The sequence below is a fragment of the Myotis brandtii genome, unplaced genomic scaffold (genome assembly GCF_000412655.1).
Source record: "Myotis brandtii unplaced genomic scaffold, ASM41265v1 scaffold157, whole genome shotgun sequence".
Taxonomy (NCBI): Eukaryota; Metazoa; Chordata; class Mammalia; order Chiroptera; family Vespertilionidae; genus Myotis; species Myotis brandtii.
The window spans coordinates 3,113,181-3,125,521 of record NW_005355708.1 but is presented as its reverse complement, the minus strand read 5'-3'; the positions used below and the strand labels follow the sequence as shown (position 1 = coordinate 3,125,521).

Sequence of the window (12,341 nt, the reverse complement as noted above, 5' to 3'; positions counted from 1 at the left end):
TTTTTAAGAAAGTATTGGAAGGAGGCCAGCACCTTCCCCTCCTTTGTTCCAGGGAAGGGCATCTACTGAGGACCATCTACCAATATGCAATATGCGTTCCTCTTAGTTTGCAGTTAATTTCTCAATTATCCCTCTTTCGTAACTTTTAAAAGAAAGTTTTCTGTGATTCAGTCTCTAAGAAAATCTTTATGTTTTAGAAAATTTCAAACATGCTCAACGGTAGATAATTTAATGAACTGCTACGAGCCCATTGACTAGCGCTGGCAATGATCACCTCATGGTCAGTCTGATTTTATCATATCTCCCTATGCCCACCATATTATTTTGAAACAAATTCTAGAATTATGTTATTTTACTTGGAGGCACTTTAGTATTTATCTCTAAAATACGAATGCTGTTTTTTAAACCTAACCAAAACTCCATGTGCATTTGCAATGATCAAACGCATCGCTACATTTTATGTGTGTGTAGCCCGTTGCCATGTTTTGTTTTTTTTAAAGTGGAACTTTTTAACACTCTCATGACTCCATTTCCTTTTGATAAAAACTCATGAATGAAGCAGCATATAAATGAGGAAGGAGATGCGCACAGACAGCGGGGATTTCCCATCTAACCGCTGCCTGCCTCCTACCTTCGCTCTGGGCTCAGACCACAACTCAAGGCCATTGGCTGTGATTTGCTTTTAGGTTCTTTCAAGAGCACGTAGCCCCAAACTGTTAACATGACAGGACAAACTTTAGCTCTACCGGGTCTGAAAAAAGAGCTTCAATCACAGGGAGCTTAGGAAACCCCTGGAGTGCTTTCAGTCTTTGCAAGGTCCCGGAGGAGGGAGCTGTGCATGCTGCTCTCCACAGGCTGGCTCATGCTTCTTTGACACACCCAGAGCTTCTTCCTGTCCCTCACGATTCTTCTTCCTTTGCATCTCATTGTCCCCAAATGTCCTGACCTTGGCTGCCCTTGCTCCCATGCTCTTCTTGCTTCCCTGCCTGTCTCATGAATTTTCTACTTCTCTGTTTGTTACTCCCACGTCTACACATTCCACTCCCCCATCTCTCTGAGGCTGCTTGAAATCCGCCATGCCCCTCTAGCATCTTACACTCATCACACTTGAATTGCAGGCGCTTATCTGCCTTCTCCCACCACCACCCCTACTGGCCTGACTTTCCTTTTTCATTTAATTCTATCTGGGTGGGGGAAAGCCAGGTTACTACTACTGTTAACTACTACTAACTACTGCCATCACCACCACCTACTGGTATTACTACTACTAACTACTACGACTATTATTAACTACTACTACTACTGCCACTAGGTGTCTGAACTTCTAGACCTTATCCAGTAAATTACCAGAGCCCATAGATTTTGCCTCTGAAAAGTTTAAGCAGCTTTTTTATGAGCCTGATTGCTGTGGTCGCTGCCTCTTAATTCTTGGGTGTAATGCTAACTGTGTGTATGGGCCAAGCATGGCGTAGGGCTTTGAAGAGCCTGCATTCTGGTGGGAGAGATGGCAGAACAGATAGGTGCAGGCCCTGTACGAAGAAGACATTCAAGATATGCCAAGTGAAATGTGGCCACACAGACGAGGGGTGTTTATTGTGTGTGTGTGTGTGTGTGTGTGTGTGTAAGACTTCCTGAGGAGAACATGCTTGAGCTGAGTGTTGAAGTTGACCAGTGGAGACAGGTGATAAGAATATTCCAGGGATATGTCTTAAGAATCCCGAAACACCAATCAGGAAGAATGTATGCACCCCTAAGTTCGTAGCAGCATTATTTACAATAGCTAAGATCTGGAAACAACCCAAGTGCCCATCAGTAGATGAGTGGATAAAAAAGCTGTGGTACATTTACACCATGGAATACTATGCAGCAGTAAAAAAGAAGAAAATCTTACCTGTTGAGACAGCATGGAGGGACCTGGAGAGTATCATGCTAAGCAAAATAAGCCGGTCAAGGAAAGACAAATACTACATGATCTCACTTTATGTGGAATCTAATGGACAAAATAAACTGAGGGAAAAAATAGGTCCAGAGACATGGATGCATAGGAGAGACTGACAGATCTCAGAGAGGGGGAATGGGAAGAAATTAACCAAAGAACATATATGCATATATACATAGCCCATGGACATAGACAATAGTGTGAGGAAGGCCTGGGGTGGGGCAGGGGCTGGGTGGAGGGAGGCGACAGAAGGGAATATGGGGGATATATACTGTCAACAATAAAAAAAAAGAACATTCCAGGGAAAATATGAACAAAGACCTGGAAACTTAAAACACCAAGGTGTGTATGTGTGGGACTCTGTGTGTGTGTGTGTGTGTGTGTGTGTGTGTGTGTGTGTGTAAAACATAGTTTCAAAACATCCTGCAGATATAAGATGAATCTCATTACCAAATTTTTTGGAAACATGGAGGACATGGCATGACACTCCTCTACTGAAAAACATAGCTGATGTCTCCTCTTCAATCTGAAACTGAAAAATTATTAGTTACAACCTTTCAGTTCCTGGGCAAAATGGCTGTCACAATGGAATTTATATGGGGAAGTTAGACAGTAAACCAATAAGTAATAAATAAATGCAAAAATAAATACCTAAATGCAAACATAAGTTGAGACTGTGAGAAAAGGTTATGAGGCATATAAATGGAAGATGGTCTTGGAGATCTCTTGTAGACACAGTGGACATTTTATTTTATTTCTTAAATATACTTTTATTAATTTCAGAGAGAAAGGGAGAGAGGGAGAGAGAGAGATAGAAACATCAATGATGAAAGAGAATCATTGATCGGCTGCCTCTTGCACACTCCCTACTGGGGATGTTCCCTGACCAGGAATCGAACCATGACCTCCTGGTTCATAGGTCCATGCTCAACCACTGAGCCATGTCGGCTGGGCGACACAGTGGGCATTTTAAACTAAAATGCTGGAGATCTGGGAAAGTGGCACCCAGTTCACACTGTGCTAGATGTCGGTCAGCGAGGACAGTGATTTTCGGAAGGTCTGGGAAGGTCCCGTGGGGTGTGCAGTGGGTGAGGTGAGTTCGGAAGGTTGAGTTCCTGTCTACCAGGGGACTGCAGCCCTGTAGGCGCTGGGAACACGAAGCTAAAGTCCAGACTCAGCTGCCCCCTTGAAATCAAAATGACTGCACATTGTAGCTTTGCACTTCCCTTCTCGAACTTTTATGTAATCCCCAGGACACCTGGCAGACTGGTTGGAGTCTCTCCGGGGTGGACGAGATCCAGCATTTGGGGGACGGGAGCGAGGGTGCCCACTTTCATGTCACCTTCGCAGAGCCAGCGTCCCCCCTGCACCCCCTCCATCTGCCCTGCTTCCTCCGTTGCTTTGCATCCGATCATGGCAATTTAACAACACAGAATGACACTTCTCTGCCGGTTTTCCTGCCAGCTCCCCTTGGGACTTAAGCCTAGATGCAAGGATTAAGGAGAGGGCAGCCAAGGCCTCCAGGTTGCCAGTTACTTGGCCGGCAACCCCATTCACATGGGGAAACAGGTTTTTTTAAAAAAAAATGACTTTGGCCCTGGGAGCAATGCCATCCTTTTGTAAAGCTGTGTCAGTAATCATAAACCCTCATCATTATGCCCACCTCCCCCCACCCCCCCACCGTCAGCCAAGATGACAAATATTTGGGTGTCAGCATATCCTCACGATGCCACCTTTTGTTGACCCTGTGGGATTCTGTCCCTGTTTGGGTTGGCACAGGAGCTCGATCCCCTGTTTTATGTAATAAGGCACATGAGAGAAGCCCTTTATGCTCTGCCTCTCCGAGTGGGCACTGAGCAAGAGGTCTTGTGTACCCCATCATTTTCGGGACGGGCAAAGCGAGCTAACATTTCTGTGGCCTGGTAAATGTTTTCTAACCATGGGCAAGGTTTGGTGTATTTTTTTCCCCCCCAGTGCCATTTTGTTCCAGGCCAAGATCACAGTGACCCAGCTTTGGTCTAAGATGAATTTTGCAAATATATGGGTGTGTGTGTGTGTGTGTGTGTGTGTGTATGGGGGGGGGGGACGGCGCGACTACAATGTTTTTAGAGAAAACAGGCATGGGTGTGACACGGGCTGATGTCACACCGTCCTGCCTATGCTAGGTCAGGCCGGGGAGGCTCGCCCTTTGCAGATTGCACCAATAAAAGGGCAAAGCTTGTTGAGACCTCCAGAAATTCACGGAATTCTCTCTTTCTGAGAAGGCTTGTTGCTAGCATGTAACATAAATAGAGCCTATGTTCATCTGCCTACGTTCGGATGTACTTTTTTTGGTCATTTTTGCTTTAGCATATCAAGGGAAAAGGCTGTTTAACATCCTCGGCCACTTTGCTTTATTATTCATATTGCTCCCTCGTTAATTTTTTGTCCCACCGTATCCAACGTGAGCGTCTGGGGTTGGCAGCCTGGCCAGCAGGAAAACAGACTGCTTTGAAATCAACGCAGCTCAACATGGACCACATACTGTTTTTCTCCCTTTTAAGAAAGGAGAGGGGCATTTATATAGAAAGGCCACAGAAGGCTGTCCTGTGCAGAATTACTTTTATAGTTTGATTCCTCCGGGTCTGGGTCATGATTAATGTCGCGCCTTGCTGTCCAGATGGGCCCACTTCCCTTCCCTCTTTCTGAAGTTGCAGTTTCCCGGGAACAATAAACTCCCAGAGGTTTGCTGCGATCAGATCCGCACTCGAGGAGGGTGGAGTCTGCTCGCTGCTGCTTCCTTCTGCTGCGCTGTGGTCTCGGGAGCTAAGCAAAGCATGGTTTCGGTGGGGTCTCCGCCCGCCAACCCTCCGTGCAGCCTTCAAAACCTCACCAGAGTCACTCGCGCCGGCTTCTTGCGGGGCTGTGTTTGCAGTGGCAAGCACGTAAGTGAATTATGGAATGTGGGGTGTGTGTGTGTGTGTGTGTGTGAATTTTGTGCCATTTGGTCCACTTCTTAAAAGGAAGGCAGGGTATTTTCCAGCCTTGTAATCCAGCTAGGTTTTGTGTCTCCTGGAACTACTTGTCTTTTTGCCGTCAGAAGAGAACCCGGGCCTTTCTCACCCCCCGCAAGACTTTGTTGTTGTCTCGGTCCTTTATTCCAATTAGTCTCCGAGCCACAAGGTATCTCTCTTTCTCTCGTTGACTATTTTGTTGTATAGATGTGTTGAGTGTGTGGAGTTAGAGTGTAACGATGGATGACTACTAACGAATGGCTAATAATTCATTGCTATGGTGTAGTAATTCATTTGCTCTGTTAAAGTTTGGCAAAAGAGGTTTTCTCCATAAAGAGCTATTTCTTGTGTTGTGTATCTTGTAAGAGCTGAGTTAGAAGAAGGGAAGGAGAGAGAAATGTAGGAATTGAGGAATAACATCTGCTTTGGGTTTGCTGAAATGACACCTGGAGGGTTTTTCTCGCAGGTCCAATAGTTTTTATGCTTGTTTAGGTTTATCTTCAGAATGTCAAGGGAAGTATAGGAGTGTAGCTATTAGGATTGCCGGTATCACCTGTCCCCTATACTGGCATGTGTACCTAGCTCTCTGGATTTGTTGTTCATTGGGTACTAGACTATCTCATTTAACATAGTGTTCCCCTCCTGTTTGATGGAGGCCCATAGATGGGAATTAGGCCATTTATCTAGTATTTGGATTCTCACAATCAGGCCCCACCCTTAGTATTCTTGGTGGGTCACAGTACAGCATGGGGTATTGTCAGCAACTGGCTAATTTAGTAACGTGCTAAATGGCCCTGAGCTCCAGGTGTAAGACAGTCAATGGTGAGTGTTGAATCTGATAAAACGTACAGATAAGCCGACAGGAGGAGGGAACCTGTTATAATGAAGGTGGTCCTAAAAGGCTTTTCCCCCTGGCTTTGTACCCTGGCAGAATTGAACTAGATTTTTGATTTTGAATGCACGGGAAGTAAAAAAAAAAAAAAGACTCAATTACAAAGTGCATTGGGCTTTGATAATATGGTCAGTTTTGTTCATCACTGTCTTACATGACTTACTCATTAATATGACTGTACAGATTCTTTCTCTGAATGATTATAATTAACAGCTACTTAAGGTATCTCAGTGCCCTTTCATAGGTATCCCATTTGATTCTCATATTAGTTTAATAAGGTAGGTCTTGATGCTACTTCCTCATTTTACAATTGAGAAGATGGAAAGGCAGAGGAAAAGTGACACTGAGGTCACCGACTGAGTAGAAAGTTGTTTGTTTTTTTAACTCAAAATTTCATACTTCAGCCCAGCCAGTGTGTCTCAGGGGTTGAGCGTCGACCTACAAACCAGGAAGTCATTGGTTCAATTCCTGGTCAGGGCACATGCTCGGGTTGCAGCTTAGTTCCTAGTGTGGGGTGTGTAGAAGGCAGGCAATCAATGATTCTCTCTCATCATTGATGTTTCTGTCTCTCTCTCCCTCTTCCTTCCTCTCTGAAATCAATAAAAATATATATTTCTTAAAAATCCCATACTTTCACCACCCCCTCTCTCTGGTCATCTCTAAACTTCTTCCATTGTGGAACAGTAGAAAGAGCTCTGACCTGGGGGTCCAGAAACCTGGATTCCGATTCTGACTGGGTCATAGCTGGCTCTGTGATGGTGAGCAGTCCCTGGAGTCTTTGGAAGTCATTGTCCAGACAGCAGGTACAAGGCTTGATTTCTAAAGTCCTGCATCTGCAGAATCCCTCCCAGGACCTTGTCCAGCGCCCGAGTCAGCTCCGCGTGCTCACCGGCAGCCTGCAGGAGATGGTGAGAAGGAGAGTGGCAGCCTGGGCGTTCTATCCAGCTCTGCTTTGGCGCCGGGAGACACCTAGGATCTCTGTGATGAGGAAAATCCCCGGCCCTTCCACAGCGATTTTCTCAGATCTGCTTCCTGACCTGGCGCTTCTCAGTCTGTTCTTTTTACTCATCTACAGAATAATTTGCGCTCGGCCTTCTTGTGGTTTCAGCCCAGCGATGAACACATCGGTTACGCACCCATCTGGCTCCCAGAGAAGTGATAACTTCCTCGCATGAGCCCATCTGTTATCTTAATCCTTTTTGGAACAGGGCAAATGTAAATAAATATTATTCTATTTCTCTCTCAGGTGTTTCAGCTTCTGGCAGGCGGTTGAGAATGGGCAGGGCAGACGGTGGGAAAGTATTTTTTTATTTTACCTCCATGGTTTTCTATCCGTTCTTCACAGGGGATTTAGAAAATTGTGGGATACTGTGATAAGGGTGACTGCGTTTCACTGACATAAAACACACACACACACACACACACACACAAACACACACCTATAACCAACACTGTCTACCATTACCATTGTTCTGTACAAGAGAGAAGTTGGAATGACAAATTCCCATCAGGGAGAAAGGCGAGGTTGTCCTAGATAAACAGAGTTGGCGTTCCTTCTTTTTTTTTTTAAAAAAAAAATATATATATATATTTCTATTGATTTCAGAGAAAAGGGGGAAGGGAAAGATAGAAACATCAATGATGAGAGAGAAGAATAGATCAGCTGCCTCCTGCACACCCCACACTGTGGACTGAGCCCGAAACCCATGCATGTGCCCTGACCAGGATTCAAACTGTGACCTCCTGGTTCATAGGTCGACACTCAACCACTGAGCATGCCGGCCAGGCCAAGAGTTGGCATTCTTCAAATGACATCGTCACCCGGGACTGGGGAAAACCTCATCCATGACTGCAGCTCTGCTCAGCCTGGTGTGTGGGCACTTGTCACTCACAGACTTCCTGGGCAGGGAGTGGAGCCCTGAATGGGGAGATGAGAGATACGGTCCCAGGTCAGCCCTCTCCTGCTGCTGCCGTCCCTGTCCCTGTGCTAGTGCTGTGATACGGACCCTAACGTTCTCCTCATGTCCTTCCCTGCAGGCAAGAAGCGAAATCCTGGCCTCAAAATTCCCAAAGAAGCATTTGAACAGCCCCAGACCAGTTCCACGTAAGTTGGCAAGATCATCGTCTTCATCCAAACACTCACACTTAACAGATTTCTGGGCTAGCGGGGGTTCACGTTTGCACTGGCGGGCAATAACTTGACCTTAGGAATAGTGGTGAGAAGGAAGAGTCCTTCAGAGGGAAAGCTGGGTGCTCGCCGTTCTGAGACTTGAACTAATCACACTAGGCTGGTCAGTCTGTGGTGAACGGGTAGCTTTGAACTCAGTGTCTCACATGACTGGTTGGCTGGACATTGAATGCCACAGATGCATTTGGCAGACGGGGTCCTATGTTAGTCCAGCAAGGACTCGGGTGTGGTCTGTTTGGCCTTTTCCATATAGATTTGAGCAAACAAGTAAATCCTTGTGAGAACCACGACTATAAAACTCGGGGTGAGACGGAAAATGGTCTTTGACGAGAACTCAGATTCCCGACACCTAGATCCTATCCCACATAAACAGAAGGCAAAATGAGGTAAAGGAACACTTTTTAAAAATTTTTTTATTAGTTGAGGCTTTGGCCCAAGTCCTCAAGTGAGCTCAAGTCCTGGGGAAGCAGGACACCTGCTCCCTGAGGTTTAGGTTGAGCTTTATTATTTTTTTGGCCAGTGCATTTTCAAACGCTCTAGCACCATTTGTTGAAAAGGCTACCCTCCTCCATTTATTTGCTTTTGCTTCTTTGTCAAATACTACTTGAGCATACCTAATGGATCTATTTCCGGATTCCTTATCCTGTTGCATTGATCTGTGTGTCTGTCCCTCTGGGAATATCATACTGACTTGGTGACTGCGGCTATATAGTACGATTTAGCGTTAGGAAGAGCAGTTCCTTCCATGTGGTTCTTTTTCAAAATTATTTTGGCTATTCAAGGCCTTTCTCGTTTCATATAAGTTTTAGAATAAGTTTATTGATGTCTTCAAATAAACTTGCTGAGGTTTTGATTGGAATTGTGTTTAACCTATAGATTACAATTTAGGGAGAATTGGCATCTTTTACTAACATTGAGTCTTCCGATCCATGAACATGGTAGATTTCTCCAAGTAGTTAGATTAACTTTGATTTTCTTCATCAGTATTTTATAGTTTTCATCATAACATTAGGTTTTAGCCTAAGTATTTTATTTTTGCCGGGGGCGGGGGGAAAGCAATTATAAATGGCTTTCTATTTTTTATTTTGCTTTCTACTTCTTCATTATCAGTATCTAAAAGTACAATTGATTTTTGTGTTGATCTTGTCCTGTGACCTTACTAAACTCACTTATTAGTTCTAAGAGATTTGGGTAGATTTCTTAGCGTTTTATGTGTAGCTAGCCATGCCTTCTGCAAAAAAAAAAAAAAGATACTTTTATTTCTTCCTATTTAAATTGTATTTTTAAACCTTTCTTTTCTTACCTTATTTCAGTGGCTAGAATGTCCTGTACTGTGCTAAGTAAGATTAGTGAGAGCAGGCCATCTTGCTTTGTTCCTCATCTTAGAGGAAAAGCATTTCATCTTTTACCATTAAGCATATTAGGTTTTTATAGATGCTTTTCATGAGGTTGAAGTGTTCTGGGAGTTGTTGTTTTTTATCATGAGTGTATGTTGAGTTTTGTTAAATTTTTTTTTGCTCAAATCAGTTGCTACAACCATAGAGTCTTCCTTGTCCTGTTGATACGGATTATATTGATAGATTTTTAAAACTTTGCACTAGCCTTGCATACACAAAATAATTCCCACTCAGTTGTGGTATATTACTTTTTGTTTTGTTTTGTTTTGTTAATTCTCACCCAGGGATATTTTTTCCACTGATTTTTAGAGAAAGTGGAAGGGAGAGGGAGAGACAGAGAGAAACATCGATGTGAGAGAGACACATCAATTGATTGCCTCCTGTATGCACCCCGACCAGGGCCAGGGAACATGCAACCAAAGTACATGTCCTTGACAGGAATTGAACCCTTCAGTTTGAGGGCCGACGCTCTATCCACTGAGCCAAACTGGTTAGGGTGTTACTTTTTTATATATTGTTGAATTTGATGTGCTAAAATTTTGTTGAGGATTTTTGTCTAAGTTCATTAGAGATGTTGGTCTGTAGTGGAGTTGTTGTTTTTGGTGCGTGCTATTATTTTCTGGTTTTGATATTAAGGTAATACTGGCCTCATAAAATGAGTTGGTGAGAGTTCCTTTTTTTTGGTAGGCACTATATGAAATAGGTATTAAATTCCTTTAAAATATTTTGGAGATAAAATTGACGTATAATATTATCTTAGTTCCAGGTATACAACATAATATTTCAATATATACAATTCTTTTTAAAAAATGTTTTCTAAAATTCTTCAGTGAATCAAAATGGGCTTGTGTATTTTTTTCTCTAGAGCTTTTTAACTACAAATTCACTTTCTTTAGTAGCTAAAGGACTAGTCAGCTGATGATTTTCAGCATGGATAAGTTTTGGTTGTTTGTGGTTTTCAAGGAATTGGTCCATTTCTTCTAAGTTGTTGAATTTATGAGAGTAAAGTTATTCATAGTATTTCCTGAATATCTTGTAATGTGTTTTTCCCTGATAGTAGTAATTTGTGTCTGTCTTGTCTCTTTTCTGTGTCAATCTTGCTGGAGTTTTATTAATTTTATTGATTTTTTTTATAAAGAACCAACTTTATTTATTTACCTGTTTTCATTTTTATTGATTTCTGCTCTTTATTTTTCCTTTGGGGTATATTCTTCCATCAGTCTCTCAACTGTCTTATATTACTTCCCTTTAAAATTTTTAATCTTCACCTTCTAATTTGCATTAATTTTCTATATTTCATAAAAATTTGAAAACCACCATAAATCCTTCCTTCATACAAACAAATGAATAAAAACCCATGCAAAGATAAAAATACTTTCTGTGTTGTGTTTCCCTCAAGGGGTAGAATAAACTTTGAATATACTTTCCTATTTCACTGTGTAAAGCATTATTGTAGAATATACCACTTTCGCTCATGGAAAGCCTTATTATTATAATTGTTATTTTAATACTGAGGCTTAAAGTTTTACTCCTAAAGAAGTGGCTTCCACATTTTGAATTTTCCTTGGCAATTATCTGAGGTTGGCTTGGTGACTCTTAGCATTTATACCCTGCCTCTTTCTGCTGTGCTACACAGAAATAAATAGCCCGGGACAGAGCTCCATTCTCTTTAGTTCCATGTGTGTGGTCCCTCTGCTTGAGCCTTTTCTTTCAGTAACTGATGCCAATGTGTCTTTGACTTAGGTTTCTGAGCTGTCCCCTCACTTGATTGGCAGCAACTAATTCTACGTCGGTTCTGTGCCAGTCAGCGTTCTTTCACTGAGCCCTCACAAGAAACTCTCCCTTTATAAGTCAGAAAACAGACCTGTAAAAGGGTCAGGTGTCTTGCTCAAAAGCAGTTGAGCATAGCTTTGTGGGTAAGACTTCAGGCTCTGGGGCTAGACTGCCAAGGTTTGTAGTTGGGATTTAAACTGCACGAGTTGAATACCTTAGACAAGTTACTTAACCCTTCTAAGACTTAAGTTTCCCCTTCTGAAAAAAATAGGAATAAACAACCATGTGGTTGCTATGAAGATGAGATATCATAATCCATATTATGTATCCTAGAGCCTGTCCCATTGTCATTTCTCAGTGAAGGTAGCGCCACAAGTTGCTGTGTTTATTATCACAGCACTATAATCACATGGGAGAACTGGATGCAAATTCAGGGCTCTCTGGCTCTCAGGTATGTCCTGTTAGCCACAGATTAGACGGGTAGAGACTGTTGCCAGACAGTCCCCGGCTATGAATGAGTAAAGTTGAGAAGATTTCATGGTACAGCTCTAGGTTCTAATCTCGCCATCTCTTAGAAAGGCCTTAAATTATTTCCTCTGTTTCAATGTCAGTTCTCTAATGTTGGATAGAAGAAGAAGACTTGTAACAATAACCAGTGAGCTGATTGCTCATGCAGTTTTTATAAATAAATAATCCTAATACACCAAAGCTGGTTATTCATATAAAACACTAACACTGGGTGGTGCCCTTTGGAATACCTTCCAGGGAAGGAATGGTGTCACAGGGTTGGTCCTTTCCCCAGCGGGCGAAAATATTGAAAAAGTGACAGAAAACATCCACCCACAGTATAAACCTCCTACCCAGAGACTCTGTGCCCCAGGCAAATTTACGTGCCCAGCCTTGGACAGGACACAGTGTCAGCTAACCCAGTCCCATCTGTCAGTCTTGGCCCCATCCTTTGATGCTTTTGGCGGACCTGCTGAGCTCTGCGGCCTGGGGCATGGGCGGATTGATCATTTTCATTAGGGGAAGCCAGAGTGTTGAGAGCAGGCTCCGTGGGCTCAGTCAGACTTGGATTAGAATTCTGGGTTCACCACATGGGAGCAGGTTAACTAAACTCATTTGGAACATGGGAATCATGGTACTCATAGGAAAGGGT

At 43.1% G+C, this 12,341-nt stretch overlaps 1 protein-coding gene across 8 annotated transcripts in view; it reads left to right on the top strand.

Annotated features, from left to right (window-relative positions):
• MAP2K6 (mitogen-activated protein kinase kinase 6) overlaps nucleotides 1–12,341 on the top strand; it is a 122,238-nt gene that overhangs the window by 84,788 nt on the left and 25,109 nt on the right. For 3 of the 8 annotated variants that reach the window (XM_005861810.2, XM_014536097.1, XM_005861809.2), the window contains one exon: nucleotides 7,862–7,928. In XM_005861810.2, the coding sequence (XP_005861872.1) occupies nucleotides 7,862–7,928 (67 nt within the window). Of the gene's footprint in view, nucleotides 1–3,839; nucleotides 3,862–4,754; nucleotides 4,864–4,953; nucleotides 5,102–6,954; nucleotides 7,040–7,739; nucleotides 7,774–7,861; nucleotides 7,929–12,341 lie in introns of those variants that run through there. The other 5 variants (XM_014536101.1, XM_014536100.1, XM_014536099.1 and 2 more) reach the window with 5 other exon arrangements.